The 18925-nt window shown below is 47.5% G+C and overlaps 1 protein-coding gene across 5 annotated transcripts in view; it reads right to left on the bottom strand.

Moving 5' to 3' along the window:
• Positions 1 to 18925, bottom strand: part of ZNF462 (zinc finger protein 462) — a 134239-nt gene that overhangs the window by 58249 nt on the left and 57065 nt on the right. For 3 of the 5 annotated variants that reach the window (XM_080667230.1, XM_080667232.1, XM_080667231.1), the window contains exons 4-7: positions 18671 to 18832; positions 16791 to 16894; positions 14460 to 14578; positions 9206 to 9397 (exon numbers count right to left, since the gene is read on the bottom strand). In XM_080667230.1, coding sequence (XP_080523356.1) covers positions 9206 to 9397; positions 14460 to 14578; positions 16791 to 16894; positions 18671 to 18832 — 577 coding nt within the window. Of the gene's footprint in view, positions 1 to 9205; positions 9398 to 14459; positions 14579 to 16790; positions 17078 to 18670; positions 18833 to 18925 lie in introns of all 5 variants that reach the window. The other 2 variants (XM_080667228.1, XM_080667229.1) reach the window with 1 other exon arrangement.

Here is an 18925-nt window from a genome sequence, read left to right as displayed (position 1 = left end):
AACTGCCCTCCCCTGCAGGCCTGGTCCCCCCAACTTCCCTTCCCTGAAGGCCCAGTCTCCCCCAACTTCCCTCCCTTGCAGGCCTGATCCCTCCCAACTGCCCTCTCCTGCTGGCCTGATCACCCACAACTGCCCTCCCTTGCAGGCCTGCTCCCTCCCAACTGCCCTCCCCTGCTGGCCATCTTGTGTCCACAAGGGGACAGCCATCTTGTGTGTTGGAGTGATGGTCAATTTGCATGTTACTCTTTTATTAAATAGGATAATTGAGCTAAACAATTGAGCTCCAGTTCCAGGGGAAGAAAATTCGAGGGGAGCAATGAGAAGACAAGTGAACATTTTTTCCAAAAAGAACCAAGATTAGTCATTTAGATGATTTCATTAACCAATGAATATATTTTCTGCTAAAGAATAGATGTCTTCTCCCTTTTAGCCACTTCCCATAACTGGGGTTCTAGAACACTTAAAGGTAACCTTCAACCAGGAGATGCAAACATCAGACGTGGAATTCTGAAGCAAACGCTGGTGTTGCTAGAAACTAGCTCTGAATGAGTTGGGTAGTCTATATATATATATATATATATATATATATATATATATATATATATGTGTGTGTGTGTGTGTGTATATATACACACACACACACACACACACACACACACACTAGAAGCCTGGTGCATGAAATTTGTGCATGGTGTGTGTGTGGGGGGGGGGTGTCCCTCAGCCCAGCCTGCAACCCTCTCCAATCTGGGATATCCCTCTCACAATCCATGACTGCTGGCTCCAACCGCTTGCGTGAGTGCCTGCCTGCCTGCCTGATTGCCCCTAACTGCTTCTGCCTGCCAGCCTAATCGATGCCTAACTGCTCCCCTGCTGGCCCAATTGCCCCTAACTGCCCTCCCCTGCTGGCCTGGTCACCCCTAACTGCCCTCCCCTGCAGGCCTGGTCCTTCCCAACTGCCCTCCCCTGCAGGCCTGGTCCTTCCCAACTGCCCTCCCCTGCAGGCCTGGGTACCCCCTCAACTGCCTTCCCCTGCAGGCATGGGTCCCCCCCAACTGTCCTCCCTTGCAGGCCTGATCGCCCACAACTGCCCTCCCCTGCTGGCCATCTTGTGGTGACCATCTTGTGTCCCATGGGGTGGCCATCTTTGACCACATGGGGATGGCCATCTTGTGTGTTGGAGTGATGGTCAATTTGCTTATTACCTCTTTATTATATAGGATTTTAAATATATTTTTATTAATTTATGAGAGGGAGAGGGAGAAACAGAAACATCAACGATGAGAATCATCGACCGACTGCCTCCCGCATGCCCCCCCGAACCGGGGATCGAGCCCGCAACCTAGGCACGTGCTCTTGACCGGAATCGAACCTGGAACCCTTCAGTCCGCAGGCTGGCGCCCTATCCACCGGCTAAGGCTATGCTTGTATTTCTGATGAACAAATGTTTTGCTTGGCATGGGAAGAGGGAGATGGTTAGTTGACTAAGTTCCCAGGACATGGAAAGCTTACACTTGAAATGTTTTTTAATCCTTGGCACATGAAACTGTGGCTAATTCAAAAAGCCCCAGAAATCTCAGGCAGGTGGGTTTCTTGGGAAGGAGAGAGAACGTGATATTCAACGTCAGGGTGGTGGTCATTGTGGAGGCTTCCTATTTGCTGTTGAAGACAAATTCTAATAATGCAACCTCTGAAGACGCCTGAGCATCTAACAGAGGATGCAGAGTCACCTGTACCACTTTGCACCACCACTGCAGTTACCAACTCGAAGTCTTTAGGGCAGAAATGCCATCTTCATAATAAGCATGAAAATAAACTCCAGATCACATTTCAATGTAGAAATTTGGGTATCGAAAAGAGGCGGCTAGCATTCTCCGGTCAGGTAATTTGGAGATCAGCAGAACCCATTAAATGTTTTGGTCCAGCCATTAAAATTATGCCTTGTATCCTACATGTTCTCAACGATGTACATCTTTGTACTTTACACAACTACTCACTCAAGAGTTTCCATTTCATTACTGTCATTTTTAGAGAAACCGCCTCTTCTTTCTCTCACCCCAAGAGAAATCTGGTTGTGGTGGGCACCTGTGTGGAAGGCCCTAGCAACTAATTGGCTCCTTGTAAAGGCTGAGTTTTAGGTCTAACCTATTTAGAAATCGGAAAAGCTTCTCTTTGAAAAGCAGGCACTTCAGATCTTGATTTTTAAGTGTCTAGTGTTTGTAGAGTCAAGGTTAAATGAAATGACAGTTTGGCGCTAGACGCAACATAATTCTTAGAAAACTGTTTCTCTTAAGCTTAAATGTAATTTACATGCTAACGCTTTTTAAAGTCTCATAGCCTACATATATAAAATAAAGAACATACTCAGGTCGAGTTACATGTTAAGTGACACCTACAAGTGGTACACATGTGCCCAGTAAGTGTACCTCAGTGGTTGAGAGTTGACCTATGAACCAGGAGGTACGTTTCAATTCCTGGTCAGGGCACATGCCTGGGTTGCAGGCTTGATCCTCAGTAGGGGGCATGCAGGAGGCAGCTGATCAATGATTCTCATCACTGATGTTTCTACTTCTCGCTCCCTCTCCCTTCTTCTCTGAGATCAATAAGAAAGTCTATATATATATATAAAAGGCTAATATGCTAAGTGTCCTTCTGCCTGTCCGACCAGTCACTATGATGCACACTGACCACCAGGGGGCAGATGCTCAACGCAGGAGCTGCCAAGCAGCAGTTACTTGGCAACAGTGGTTCTCGGGTGACGCACCCTGAAACCAGAGAGGAAGGAGCCTGATTCCTCGCGGGGCTGCACGATTCCACCTTCAGCCATGGGTTATGTTGTTGCTGGGGCACTGTCGCCCCGAATCTGGTTTACTGCACACTTGCATTTGTGTTCCACACCCTGTACAACAGCAATTTTGCCGAGTGCCCTCTTGCACTCCGGGACCCTCGAGGGATGTCGGAGAGCCGGTTTTGGCCTGATCCCTGTAGGCCAGGCCAAGGGACCCCACCTGCCAGAGGGATCCCGCTCACTTTGCAGATGCCCTTGGAGTCACGGCGCCACCCCAGGTACCGCTGGCTGGGGAGGGACCACAGGACGTGTTCGGCCTTCTCGCCCAGTCCCACCCTGCCGGCCACCTTCTAATTAATTTCCTTTCAATGTGCACAAATCCGTGCACTGGGTCACTAGTGTATTATAAAAAGAGAGTAGTGCCCATGTTAAATATCAAGGTCTATAATGATATTAAAATGGGACTAGTTTCATGGGTATCACTGTACTTTTTCCCCATCCAATCATCTTTGGCAAAGGTCAGTGACACACTGCCCAGGGGCTGAATGTGGCCTCCCCAGTCTCTGTGCATAAAGTTTTATCGGAACGCCACCACGCTCTGTGCTTACGGCAGCTTTCACATTACAGTCCCAGCTGAGTTGCTGTAACACGGACCGTGTGGCTCACAGAGCTGAAAATATTTTCTATCTGACCCTTTACAGAAAAAATTTTCCAATCCTTGACTGAGGATTTGCAGAAACTGACCAGGATAAATCTCATAAAACAGTTCTCCTTCTAACCAATATATTATGTTAAAATCCCAGTGGGTAAAATTGTCAGGCAGAATCGGAAATTTCATTAATCTATCCATTTTGTTGTTCAGTTTCACGCAAGAGCTTCCATGAATGTGGACTGAACTGCAACCAAACACTGTGGGATTTTGGACGGGGACAGACAAGAACCAGGGCCAATGACCGTGTGCATTCGCTCCAGAGGGGCTCTGCTTCCAGGTGACCACAATGGCAGTGCCCACTGTGAGCCCCATAGCACCTGCTGTCTCCTTCTGAGAGCGGGGAAGACTTCCACCTCATCTCGGCCTTCAGTTTCCCAGCTCCTCAGAAGGCCTCGTGATGCAGGGAACAATGACAATATCCAAAATGTTTTTTTGTCAAGAAATATCTTTTCCTCTTGGCAGAATCATGTGTCAGAAGATTTCTGTTAGAACAGTCCCCAAGGTTCCGTCCTGGGACTGATTATCTTGGAACTTGCCACTTAAATAGAAATGCAATAAGCTTACTCTGGTGCAACTGGGTTCTGTGGGTTTAGAAATGCCAGCACTCCCTGCAATGAACTGTATGAAAAACTGTGATGTCTCCGAGAATTCACTGGTCAGTCCAAAGGAGTCAGTACTGAGTCAGTCCCTACCTAACTGCCCCCAGTGGCAAATTAGGGGACAGGAACAATATCATATCCACAAGCACAAAGAGGGAACGGAGACCAGAGGTAAGAGGGTAATCGAGTAGAGGCAGTAAAAGCTGTTCTTCAGAGAAAGGGAAAGCCAGAGTCTCGGAGAGAGAAGCCGACAGGGAGGAAACTCCCACATGCCCAGCAGCGCTCCTTCGGAAGTCCAGGCGGAGAAACCGGGAAGAGGACACTGGCGGCAGCAAGTACGAGGACGGCTGGCAGCGTCAGGTTTGCTAGTGAGGCCACTCTAGAACGGGGGAGGTGTGCCTGCATGGCAAACTGATTGCATGAAGAGGACTTCGGCTCTGATATGATGACAAGTGCCTGTGGTCCTTTGATGAGAGGTGTCTTGATAAAAAGTGTTGATAGCAAATATTACGCTAGAGTTTAGAATAGAAAAGCCAACTGAAATTAACAGAAAATCACACACACACACACACACACACACACACACACACACACACAATCAAAGCTCCTTAGAGCATTTTCCTATTAATTCACAACGGCAAAGACATCCCCGCTGGGTGGCAAGTATTGAGACCGACAATAAACAGGGGACAGCATCAGAAGAGGGTTCTTGCGTCTTCCCTGGCCTGCTCCCCAGGATGTGGATGAAAAAACTATGTTGCCCTCATTCACCTTATTTCATCTGGTCTTAGGGTCTCATTTTTTGTTTTAAACACATCACGGTAGCTGTTTCCTAGAGCAGACAATTCCATAGGCACAAGAGGGTAAGAGAAATAAAATAACCTATTCTTCCGGGGCGGGGGGACGGGACGGGGAACTCGAGGGAGTAAGGAGGTAGAAAGTCACCACTGGCCTGACTTCTTACAAATGACCTGGCTGACTGTTAAGTTAATGATCCACTGTCCGTGCACAGCATTGCTCTCAGATTTAAACAAACCTCCCAACTGAACTCCATGTTCCGGTTTCTTTGTTATTTTATAGATGTGTGCGTGTGTGCGTGTGTGTTTCTCTGTGGGAAAAGCCTGACAGAGCCCAGCCCTATGTTTTATATGGCAGGAGGAGGGGCCCCGTAAACACAAACAGAGCAGAGCGCTTGCTCTGGCTGACAACCTTATGATTTCCCCTTAACGCGCTGTTTAGAATCTCGATGGCGTGTCATTTCCCATTATCCTCTGCACAAGACCAGCACCACACGGCCCTGGCTTTCCTTTCCAACAACCCTTCAGGAAGAATATACGAGACCGTCACGTGCTGCTGAAACCTGTCAAGACGGACAGCCCCGAGCCCAAGAGCCTTATTTCTGCACAGAACAGGTGTGTGGCCAGGCGGCTGGGGCGAAACCTCCCCTCCAGCTTCCTGGCCCTTCTCAGCTTCCCGCCCTTGCAGGCCTCCCTCTGGGTGGGGAGGGAGAGAGGCCTTGGGAGAACCTGCTTTCTCAGGCGGCTTCCCTCTGCCAGGGAAGACTGGCTCGAGCTCAAGACGGCAAGCATTTGACAACTGCAGATAGCATGTCAACTCGTTCGATTCACATCCCTCACCGGGGAATCAGAAAGCCAAGGACACAGTGGTGAGTTCCCCGGTTTTATGGGTCTCCGCTCCCCCCAGGCCTGCAGCTCACCAGCGTCCTGGCATCCGCAGTGTGGGAAACCTCAACTGAGAGCCAATAGCCCCACAGATTCACCCTATTAAAATGTGCAGTTGGATTTCACATGTGCATTGCAAACACCATTCGAGGCGTGATTTACTGGCTACTGTCTAGCCCCACAGCTGTTTTTTCACCTCCAGACTTAGCTGTTGACAGGGATCCACCACTAGCTCCCCAGTACAGAGCTTTCTCACCTTTGATCTCCTCCATCACTCCTGAGCATCCAGAACTATGCAAGACTGATAGTAAGCATTCGAGAAAATATTTACTGAACAAATAAAGTTCTCTTTCCACCGAATCACTCATTCGCAAGAAGAGCCGATTCGATGCCTTCTTTCTGTTTTTCCCACCCTCTAATCAAGTATTTTTTCCCCATCAAATTAAATAAATCACTTCTGACCCATTGATATTGGCTATTTACATGTTAAAACCAGCACAAGGCCTCACTACATAGATGCCACTCAGGGCCTTCACACTCACTGTGTTATTTCTTTTAAAGGAAAAAGAACCCCACCACTTCTATTTATTGCAAATTATCCTCCTGTGGCTGAGTCAAGACAGACCCTCTGTGCTACGCAGCGACTGACTCAACATTGTGCCATAATGACTCTGTGACCACCCTCCCCAAGGTCCCAACCTAGTCTAGCTTCCAAGAACCTGAAATCACCCACAAGAAGGATAAGTCTCTGGCTTAGGGTTGTGATTAGTTCAGATGGAGGTACTGATACTACCTTCCAAATAGCTGATTTTTAAGCTGTTGCATGAATAGAATGGTACTGGTACTCTAGTCATTTCTTTCTCCCTTTTTAAAAAATATATTGACTCCAGAGAGAGGAAGGGAGAGAGAGATAGAAACATCAATGATGAGGGAGAATCATTGATTGGCTGCCTCCCTGCACACCCCCCACTGGGGATCGAGCCTGCAACCCAGGCAAGTGCCCTGACCGGGAATTGAACTATGAGACCTCCTGGTTCACAGGTCGATGCGCAACCACTGAGCCACTGCCAGCCCAGCATTCTATTCATTTCTGATTCTTCTGTGCACAGGGTAGCTATCAGCATAGAGTACAGACTCAGGAAGTTGCCTGAACTTAACCCTTCTTAGTGCACTCCATGCAGTGAGTGGTCTGTGGGATACCCGTATCCTATAAGGAGACCCACCCTTCAAGTGAGAAAGACAAAGGAAAAGGAAGCTATGACATCGAGAGCAGTGTCCCGGGTCAAGCTTTTGCTGGAAATGGTGTTTGGATGGGTCAGCTTTACCCTAATGGCTCCACAGGTGTAGCTTCCACTTCAGATGAAAACAATGCACTAAAGAAGTTAGTACCTGACACTGTGCTTTGCCCTTTGTTGCAACACACCAGTCTTTTCCTACGCACAGGATCTCAAGGTGCCAAGGGAGCATTTTCTGTACCCTTTCCCATGCCCTCGCCCCTGCCCCTGGCGTCAACTATAGGTATTTCCTGGAAAACAACAACAGAGGCTTTCTCCTGCATTTTAAACTACTACACAACAGTTGAGGCGAGAGCATGCTCACTCCACTGCAAGCCACAATCATCATCACAAACCTGCTTTATTAAAGGGAAGTCAAGTCCTCTAAGACAGGAATACCAGTAAGAAGCTACTGGGTGGAACACAGTGTTTAATGGTCTGCAAAGGAAAGGCCTCCGGGTTCTACAACTCAAGAAAGACAGCTGCCAGTCTCAGGACTTACCTCTCCTCCCCCTCCTACAGCGGTCTTCAGGAATAAAGACCACTCATGTACCCCCTTGATAATCTGGTAATTAGACCATGTGGACATGCTGGGCGGTCAGATCTTCAGGTTACCCGAAGAGTCAATATTTTTAAACCCTGACATGAAAAATAACCCCAAATTCATGCTTCTGACAAAAGGTCCCCAAGGCCAGAATTTCAGTCAAAGGAGGAGAATCACAGGAACAAAACGACCACTTGTTAAATACAAACCACGCGTCAGATGAATCAGGCATCCCACCTCATTCTCATTGGTGTACCTTTTCTCACTAATCTCCCAACGTCAACAGTTACGCTCTACCCAATTTTATACGGGAGTACAGAACACGAAGGTGACCCAGGAAAACACAACTGGCATTGAGAGAAGGTTCAAAGCCAAGCCTTTGTTCCCAAGACCCCATGAACTTTCTTTCTAGTCCACCAAGCTCCTCCCAAGAACGTCACAGCAGACCCTGGGAAACAGCCTGTTCCCCAACCTGGTACTCAGCCGGTGGGAGATAACTGGGTACTAGAGATGCGGTGGAGGGACCTGGGCTTTAGAGGGACCTGGGCTTTAGAGGGACCTGGGAGAGAGCAGCTCTAAGGTCTCCTGCCCTGCTCAGACGTCCTCCGCTCCCAAGTACCTGATTCTCACTCACCTGAGGGGAGCTGAGTTATCCAGACCCTTCTATGTCCTGCTGTGATCAAAACAACAATGGATCCCTTTGCTCCCTCCTTGCCTCCCTGACAGCTTTGGTTACACTGCCATTGAGGAGACCCCCTCCATGGCCTTCTGTATTTCTCCTGAGCCTCCAAAATGGGCAGTTTAAACCCTCCTCCCAAATGATGCTTTCTCAACACCCTTCAGCTACATAAAAATCACTGCCTTAACCCCGAAAGCAGCTTGTGATCCAATCAGACGTATTCGCCCCACCCATTCACCCTTTCCATTCCTACCCTGAATTCTGTGTAGTTAACTTTCATATCTCATACCCCAACCACTTCAAAATACACATATATTGCTTTAGAACAAGACAGAATATAAATAAGTAAACAAAGAAACACACCTGTCTGGTATCCCATCGTCTTTCTTGCTCCCAAACAGTGAAAGAAACAACACTAACCCATCCCTCACATCGTGCTCTTTCCACAAGCAAAGCTCACACATGTCAGCACCCAACTCACCCTCCCCGAGTTCCCAACACCTTCCAACTCCAATTTCATTTTTTTTTTTTTAGTTTTTGTTAATATTGAGGATATTTTTTTCCATTGATGTTTAGAGAGAGTAAAGGAGAGGGAGAAGGAGAGAAACATCGATGTGAGAGAGACACATAGATTGGTTGTCTCACACATGCAACTTGACCAGGGCCCGGGATTGAACCTGTAACGCAGGTACATGCCCTTGATTGGAATCGAACCCGGGACCCTTCGGTCAGCAGGCCAGATGTTCTAACCACCCAAGAACCGGCCGGGGCCCAACTCCAATTTCTATAGTTTCAACCCTTTCACGTTTCTTCCTTCACTTGAACCTCCATGTTTTTGCGTAAGATTTCCTTCTAGAAAGAAGGATTGGCAATTACCCACAGCCCACCTCAACCCGCGGCAGTCAGCTCTGGCTGGGCAGCCCACATTACCATTGGAGTCTTCCACTTCTTCAGCCGGGGTGGCTTTCTGGGCGGAGTGGTGGTTGTGTGAGGAGAGCAGGCTGACAATCCGAGGCCTGGGCAGCGTCAGGGCTTTCCCGTGGACCTTGAGGGAGTGTTCCTTTAACTGGCTGATTGTCATGGTGGAGAATGAGCACCAAGAACATTTGTAGGCATGTTCACCTGGGAGATGGGGCAAGGGACAAAGGGGAAAGGAGGGCACAGGTGGGGTGGAGACCAGAACATGGTTAATCACTCTATGGAGGAGCATCCTGGGCTTCGGGGTCTAAGACCTGCACAGACCAACCCCCGCCCATTCCCCGGCCACTGCTCTCCTCCGGGACGGAAACCCTGGAGGAGCTCCTTATTCAGGCGACCTGGCTCCTTTCCATTTCACGCTCTACTAGTGGAGGGGCCTACGGGCTGTTCCTCCACAGGGAGCGAAACCGAATGTGTACGATGCCCCCACCAGAAACGCTTCCTGGTCAAGGCTGCCCTTATTATCGCCAGCAGGAAATAACACGCCTAATTCTCCTTCCAGGGCCTTTCCGTGGCTTTCCATCACCCGTCCCTCCGTGCGAGTCCACTGTGCTAGTCTCATTCACCACTTCCTCGCTGACTCCACACCTCCCACAGTGGGCTTTGTTTTTTTTTCTGGACCAGTTCACAAACCTCAGGATAAAACCCCATTTCCCTATGTAATCAATAATACATAAATGGGTAAAAACGAGTCATTTTTTTTTTAACCCGAAAGAGGTATGGGTATACATATGAATATATGTCTGTGTGTGTGTGTATCTCCACCTTCTTCAATAAACAGAATATTTCAGTTAAAATAAGAATTTTCCTTTTAATTATTTTTATACCACTAAAATGCAGGACGAATCACTAGGACTAAATTAAATTAGAGTATGATTTACCTTTGCCCTAAGTCAGTTTTTCAATTAACTGCATTTTCAGAAGCAAGGGTGTGAAATGGGCAAGCTTATGTTATGTTACCCTGGTACAATCAACTCAGAAAGCAATTTTGCTTTTTAGAACAATAGGCTTTGGATGTTCATGCCTATAATGCGGTAATTCCACTTCTGAGAGTTTACATTAAGGACATATCCTTTAGTATATAGAAAGCTTTATTTAGAAATAAACATGCATTTATGCTTGAAAAAGATGAAACAACCTCAATTTCCAACCATGGGAAAATGATTAAGTAAATGTGGCCCTATCTTCTGGATGAATTATCATTTTCTTAAAGAGTCTATAACAGTGGTCGGCAAACTGCGGCTCGCGAGCCACGGTTTGCCACTCTGTTGACTAATGAGTTTGCTGACCACCCTTTACCTCTTTGCATATACTACCCTTTACCTCTTTGCACACCATATGCCACAATTGCCTAATCCTCACAGCTTCCAACTACACGGTAACATTTAGTCTAAACAACATAGGAAAATAAAATACTCGAAAAATAGATAGGAAGACATAATATCTTTTAGATTAAATTATAACCACAATTGTTAAAAATAATTATAGAGAAAATGGTTGAAAGGAAAAACGATCAAATGTTAACAACAGCTGCCTGGCTGGTGTGGTCCAGTGGTTGAGCGTTGACCAATGAACTAGTATAGCAGTTGCCAACTTTTCGGACCTCACGGACCACCAGCTGGCAACCGCTGAAGTAGGAGGTCACCGTTCACTTTCTACTCAGGGCACATGCTGGGGTTTTGGGCTCCATCCCCAGTAGGGGGCGTGCGGGAGGCAACCAATCTGTGATTCTCTTTCATCATTGATGTTTCTTTCTTTCCCTCTCCCTAAAATCAGTAAAAACATCCTTTAAAAAAAAAAAAAAAAAAGTTAACCACCATGGTCTTGAGATAAGATTATAGACGACTGACTATATTTCCTTCATTTTCAAATTTTCTGTAATCAACCTGTTATTTTTTTAAAATATATTTTATTGATGTTTTTACATAGAGGAAAGGAGAGGGAGAGAGAGCCAGAAACATTGATGAGAGAGAAACATCAATCAGCCGCCTCCTGCACACCCCCCACTGGGGATGTGCCCGCAACCAAGGTTCATGCCCTTGACTGGAATCGAACCTGGGACCCTCGAGTCTGCAGGCCGACACTCCATCCACTGAGCCAAACTGGTCAGGGCAACATGTATTTTTAAAATTTATTTTTAAGCCCTGACCGGTTTGGCTCAGTGGATGGAGCGTCGGCCTGCGGACTGAAGGGTCCCAGGTTCGATTCGGGTCAAGGGCATGTACCTTGGTTGCGGGCACATCCCCAGTAGGGAGTGTGCAGGAGGAAGCTGATCGATGTTTCTCTCTCATCCATGTTTCTAACTCTCTATCCCTCTCCCTTCCTCTCTGTAAAAAAAATCAATAAAATATATATTTTTTTTAAAAAAAGAAAATTTATTTTTAAGTGAAATTTAAAAGCCAGAGGAGATGACAGAGAAGGAAGTAAAGGAATGAGAGAAGAATGGTGTTATGGTTGTGACGGTTCTCTGGGCCAGTGGGAACAGCTGAGGGCGGAGCTGATGTCTCCGGTTTAGTAAGTGAAGCAGGAACTGGAAGGGAACACTCTGTCCTCACTTCACGCAGCGGAGGGCTGCCGCCTGCCACCCAATGGTTTCACATGTGAGGTGACCCTGCATCCCAAGTTCTGCGTTAAGTCTCCTTTTCACCACTGATGACCCCAGAGCTTGCATTTCCAAGAAAGTCTTGAAACTAACCTTGATTTAGGCAATGTGCTACAGCCCAAGGCAGAACAGACATTCAAAGAGGTCAGAGGATCCAAACAAACGCAACAGCCATCAGTTGTTTCCCATAGTTACCTAGGAGTTACAGGTAATGCTGGGCCATGAGCAATGGGCTTTACTACTATTACCTATATAAGTAATATATATATATATATATATATATATATATATATATATACACACACACACACACACATATATATATATATATGTAAATACATATACATATTATATACACATTATATGTGTATATCACATATATAGGGTGGGGCAAAAGTAGGTTTATAGTTGTGAGTAATCAAAACATGGAGTTTATTTTTGTATTATTAATCACTGCATTGTTACAATAACACAATTATTATATTACATTATATATAATACTGCTGCTCTCCCTGTTCCATTTTTCAATTTTTAAAAAAAAATCTTTATTGTTGGGAGTATTACATATGTCCCCCTTCCCCGCCCCCCCCCCCCCCGCCCTTGACCTCTTCTAGCCTGCCTCCATCCCCACCCCAGGCCTTCCCCACCCTATTGTCTGTGTCCATGGGTTATGCATATATGCATACAACAAGTCCTTTGGTTGATGAACTTTGTTTAGTGGTTGTAAATAGTCCAACTGGAGAGAGTACTCAATTCCAGGTTACTTGGTTCATCTACACGACTCTTTATCCTTTAAAATAATCCATCTACAACAGACAAGATGAGTCAACAGTCCTTTGCAAAATGTACTGGCTCTCCCTTAGCCAGGCCACTGTCAGTGGCTAAGGGTCATTTGTGGACACCAGAGCTCCCAGGTGCACAGAGAGCTGAATTACACCGCTCCCACTCTCTCCCCATCTGGATGCTTCCTTCTCTCCAACCAGTGAGCACAGAAGGCCAGTCTGCTCGCCAGCTCCAAGAACATACACTTCCGCTCAGTGCCCTGGAGCCAGAGTGCAGCCTCTGGCACCCCTTCAAAGCCCTTCCTACAAGCCGAATCATTTACCCAACGCCCACTGCAACAGTGCTCCTGACAAGGCGGAGGCCTATGGGAAAAACACCAGGACGGGGTCCCAGCTGAATCATTTACAATATACAGTTAGAAAAGAATGGCTTGAACCCCGGAGCCTCTCACTCCATGAACTTCAGTGGAATTTTCCTGGAGATATAAAAATACTAACAGATAGAGACAAGCCCATTTGGCTAATCTCCCTGTCCCAGGCCTCCCCACCTCCCCGCCCCCCCCTTGGGGCCCAGGGCATCTGAAAGCCTTCAGCAGCTTCACTGCATTGAGCCAGTTCAACAGGACCCAACACTCAGGAGGAGACAGCAAAGAGACAAGAGTGTATTTCCACAGGCAATGAGGAGAGGGCAAAGGGAAGGAAGGACTCAGGTTCTCGGTGGGTTTTATAACCACACAAGGGGAGCCAACAAATGAGAAAAAGTCTAGCTGTCTGCAAATTTTCAAACTAGGATCTAAATACCTCAGTCTAGGAAACTCAGGGAGGAGACTGGACTTCTGAAAGAATCTGATAGGATAGCTGGGTATCCTGAGGCCTCATTTCCCCAATTTCCCTTTGGGTTTGATGTGAGTTCCTCTGAGGTTGTCAAAACCCGAGAGGGTCACACACAGGCTGCTGCTGAGGTGGGGTTCTGAGAGTGACTGAGTAGGTCATGGAGACATCCTCAGGCCCCTCCCCACTGCCTTTCCTACATCAGGCCTCTTTTCTCTCGTGGCTGAGTTCTGATCATCTACCTGTGAGCATCCCCTCTCATATGCAAAGTAGAGAAGAGCAGAAGAGAGAGAGAGAGGCAGCATCCGATCAGTGACAGGGATGTGCTTGTTCTGGAGTCAAGTTCTGAGTGAATGGACCACATGGCTTTGAGCAGGTCATCTGGAACTGAGGGTGACAACCTGCCCTTTAGTACTGCCATGAGGATGAAACACGATGATGACTGTAACATGTTCAGTAAAGAGCCCTGTAGGCAAAGGGTGTTCAATGAAGCAAGCACAGTGAGATGGACCATACAGTGATAGAGACCCACGTAGCCCCGGGACACACATGACCCCAAGCCACTGCTTATCTTGTATCTGGAAATGTATCTAAGGCATCTCCCAAGAATCTCACTACTTGTCTTGAGTTCTCTTAAGTTCCTTTGAACTTCCTCAAGACTACAACATTACTTTATTTGGGGAGTATCTTTAGTGGATGTAACAATTCTTGCATTTCCATTAGAAAGGCTCGGGGAATTTACAACTTTCTCTTCACCAACAAAAACTGTTAGCATGCATCAACTGTGACGTGGGTGACACCGGCTTGGTATTATTTTGGCTTTGGGTGATTCCTTCGTTTTTCTTTATTCGATTAAAACAAAACTAAATGTGCAACCATCTCAAGAATAACTTATTCTCATGTGTGGGACAAAAGACTTTTAAAGTTTTACTCAGTGAAGACCACAGGATTTCAAACTCAGCAGACTTGGGCATCACCGATGTCAACTCACCAGCATGAGCTTTGAGTAGGTGTGTTTTTAGCCGGCTGTTGTAGGAGGACTTGAAGGAGCAGAGTTTGCATCGGAATGGTTTATGGTGTCCGTGGTGGGTTTGCATATGGCGATCCAAACTTGATATAGGAGAAAAACGAACAAACAAAAAGACAGGGTTAAAAACTGCGTGTAACATTTTCTCATCGCCCTTTTCCAGAAATCCCATTTCTAAGCTGTTCAAAGTCATTTTGCTACTTTCCAATGGTGGTGGTTACAAAAAAAAAAAGGCAAGAGTGGCACCTACTCTAAAAGGAGGGAAAGCTGAAGGAAGGAGACGATAACACTTGAGCAGGGAAGGGTTTCAAAGTGGTGAACTACTTGCAATGAGCGGTTTGTTTCCAAAACCTTTGTAAATATGCAGGTGTGATTACGGGAAGTCCCGTGATCCAGAGGCTGGTCATCCCTCTGATAAACACAACAATGTTTGCTGTACATCCGTCTTCCAAAAGCAACTTACAAGGATGTTATTTAATTATATGCATTCCCAGTATTACATACTAGTCTAAAAATAAATAAATCCGCCAAACGAGGTGTGGGAAAAGTCCTAATTTGTATCACTACCTCACATCACACATCCTTTCCAAACCACTCACGTCTTATCTTCCTACTTTAAGACTGGACTCAAGTGCTCCTGACTCCATAAAACCTTCCTGATTCTTCCAGAGTGATGTTAACATCTCCCCCTCTTTGAAACTTCATAGCATTTTATTGACACACGTTTTTTAAAGACGTGTGCCTTCTTATGGCAAGTCATTGGTATGCTTGCTTTATTTATCATCCGGCTAGACCCTAAACGTGACCACGTCCCATTCATCTTCACATGCCCCGAATACCCACGTATTCACAACCATGTCCTGAGGTTCTGCTATGTGACAGGTGCTGTTATAAAGTACTTTGGACCCTCGCCGGTTTGGCTCGGTGGATACAGTGTCAGCCCATGGACTGAAGGGTCCCGGGTTTGATTTCGGTCCAGGGCACGTACCTTGGTTGCAGGCTCAATCTCAAGCCCTGGTCAGGGTGCGCGTGCAGGAGGCAACCAATAAAATGTCTCTCTCACATCAATGTTTCTCTCTGTCTCTCCCCCTCCCTCCACTCTCCCTAAAAAAAAAAAAAATCAATGGAAAAATATCTTCGGGTGAGGATTAACAACAACAAAATAGTTTTGGAATTGATGAGAACTAAACAAATTTGATGCCAGTGCCTGGATCCGATGACAAAGATTAGATATTTGACTCTGAATAATAGTAATAGTTGTAAGCATCCCAAATGCTGCAGGAGCACTGCCTCCTCCCGCCTTTCCACCTCCACTAACTAGCACTTTGTCTGTTTAAAGAAGCAAACAGCCCATTAGTTATTTCCAATTATCATAAAAATAAACAGCATGTCATAGTCTTACAATTAGTCACCTTCATCCAAGACCGCAGAACACATTACGGAACATTTCTCTCTGGCGCACATTCAACAGAGGAAGGCAACGAAATGTTGTTTCGTCTCAGAACCATCCCTCTTCTCATCACCCCAAAAAGCCTTCCATAAAAACTCCAAATTTACAATTTCTAAGCCGGGATGAACAACGGGAAGCTCCTCCTTTTCAACCACCCTGAACTTCAAGCATCTCTCTGGATTCCATCAACTTATCTACCTTTCAAGGTCTTTTAAAAAATATCAAGCAATGATGCCTAGTCGGCATGGCTCAGTGGTTGTGTGTCGACCTATGAACCAGGAGATCACGGTTCGATTCCCAGTTAGGGCACATGCCCGGGTTGCAGGCTCCATCCCCAGTGGAGGGCATGCAGGAGGCAGCCCGTCAATGATTCTCTCTCATCACTGATGTTTCTCTCCCTCTCCCTTCCTCTCTGAAATAAAAAAATATATATATTTTTTAAAAGAATCAAGCAATGAGCCTTTGGTCACATGGGGTAACAGTCCCAATTTTACCTGCCAGTCACTCCATTTCCCAAATGGAACTTACTCCTCCAATGATTATGTACCAGTAAACTTATCTTTTAAGAAAGAGACTCTGATCTTTCTTTGTGTACATCAGAGCCATACCTCCAAAACTGTCATAAAAAAAAAGAAGCCTGCATTAATCAAATCTTCCACCAACCAAGCAAACTCCTGTTCTTAGCCCCATGTGACAGATCAAGTTGAAGGTAACTGCCAACTAGACAGCAGGCATGAACCACGAGGGGCGCCTGCTGACTCCTCCAAGCTTCTCCCGCCCTCAGGTAGCTGCCCTCCTGGAGGCCACCTCCTCCCAGGTACCCGCGACCACACCTTAGCACTTACTTGTGCCTGAAAGCGGAAACAAAGGAGCAATACTGGCAGCTGTACTTGTCCTCGCGGGTGAACATGGCCAGGGCCAGGTGGCTCCTCTCATGAGAACGCAGCCCCTGCATGGACATCAGGACTCGGTCACATTGACTACAATGGTATCCCCCCGGCCGGGTCTCATCCTCCAACATTCCATCAAGCAAGCAGTGTTCACCATCCACCCGGTCCACCAGGGCGCCACTTGCATCTTTGGCTGCTTCCAATCCATCCAGGAACAAGTGGGAAGGGTCCTCAGCCTCCTGCTAAGAGAACCACACACACACACATGCCCCACCAACAAAATAAATATCTATGCCACTTGTCCCAGCCTTCCTCCTCTCCCTTCATTCTCCCACACGCGGCAGCGTTTCCTGACTGTTTCCTTCCCTGCCTCTCCAGCTCCCCCTAGAGGAGACGGCAAACCCGCCGGCCGTTCGTCATGCAGTGGTGGTGGTTTTAGGGCCATGTATCCAGGCCCAGGGTGCGACTGCCTGGGAAATGTTGAGAGAGGGGTTCTCCCACACTGAAGACGGTTCGCTCACTTATCACCCATCTTAAAAAAAGAAAATTAAAATTGTGGTCTCACCTAAAACCGACATAAAGCAGGGTTAGGGTTATGGCTCAGAGAAAAAACAACAGCAGCAACAGGAAAGGAAGTGACCATGCCGAGTCGTGCGGGCATCCTTGGGAAATCAAGGAAAGTGAGCGAGCCTGCCCTCTGTCCCCCGTCCCCCCGTGCTCAGCCCACCCCGCAGACGGTGACTTCAGCCCTTGCCTGAAGGTTGATGAATAATCAATTAAAAAAATGAAGCAGCAGCCTGGTTTTAAGTCACTCATGTCTCCAGGTGGCTCCTTGGATTACTGATTATGGGAAGAGTCGCTGTCTCCCCTGAGGGAGTCCATGGCTGGGACACCCCGCAGAGGCAGGGTAGACGCCGACCATCACTGCCCCTGCACTGCCCACCACTGTCCCTGCTCTGCCCACAGCCAGGCAGTTTCAGTCTTCAGAGGAGAAAAGCAGAAGGTTTGCCTCCACGCCACGCGGGCAAAGCAGGACAAGATCAAACGGGGCTGACGACAAATACACCGTGTCACATAGCCAGGGAGGAGAGCAGAGCCCTGAGCCACTTCTCCGCCTCAGCAGGCTAGCCCTGTCCTGGAAGGCCAGGATGGCGGTGTGGTTATCCAAACAGTGGCAGCTATTCTGGTTATGATGTTTGCAATAGGCAGCCTATGAAAGGTTGAGGGGTGGGGGGAGGGATGGCATGTGTCCGTAACAGGGGAGGGGGAGGGGGTGGGAGAAAATCAGGTCACAAGCTCTCAGGGTCAACTGTGACTTAAGGCTTTTAGTTTTAGGTTTAATGTCTCTGCCACTCCTTCGAGGACCCAGGATAGGGAGTAAAAGACGGATTCTCCCGGGCTCTCTGCACCTGCCAGCCCCGTGAGAAAGAACAGTGAGAAGCCAGGCAGTGGGAGGAGCCGAAGAGGACAGGACAGAACACACCCAATTCCTCCCAGGGGCTAGGGCCGCTCGGAAGAGCCAACACCTAGTGGCGCTACACGCAGAAGATTAGGGCGACCCAAAGCCTCCTGCGCAGAGAGGCCCAGGTCTCCCGTTTCCGCCGAACTACCCACTCGGAAGGGAACCGGATCGGAACTTGACCGGGTCGAGACACGCAAGACGAGGGAGGTCCAACCTGCAAAGAAATCGAAACAAGCCAGACCGACGCCGGCATCACTCAGGAATGCGCACACTCCAGGCCGCCCTCTCCGGAGCTGCTTCGAGCAACAGGGTTAATGAGTAACGCGAACGGCTCACACACAGGAACGCTCATCCAGGCTTTCCCAGCTCTCACCTTCACGGCGGACACGGCGGGGACGCTGCCGTACTGGACGTGCTTCCGCAGGTGATTGCAGATGGCTCGGAGCGTCGGGTGCACTTCCACACAGAATTTACACTTGTAGCCCACCACCTTCCGCTCCTTGATCTTTGGCACCTCTTCTAAGTGACCAAAAGGCTGGTAAAATACAGTGGTAGCCATCAGTACTCCGAGCCCTCCCGCAACGGCCGGCATTTATTCTTGTAGCTTACTAGCAGATTTTATTTTAAA

The sequence above is a fragment of the Plecotus auritus genome, assembly GCF_963455305.1.
Source record: "Plecotus auritus genome assembly, chromosome: 5".
NCBI classification, from domain to species: Eukaryota; Metazoa; Chordata; class Mammalia; order Chiroptera; family Vespertilionidae; genus Plecotus; species Plecotus auritus.
The sequence above is the reverse complement of the archived record's forward strand: the minus strand, read 5'-3'. Positions and strand labels throughout refer to the sequence as shown.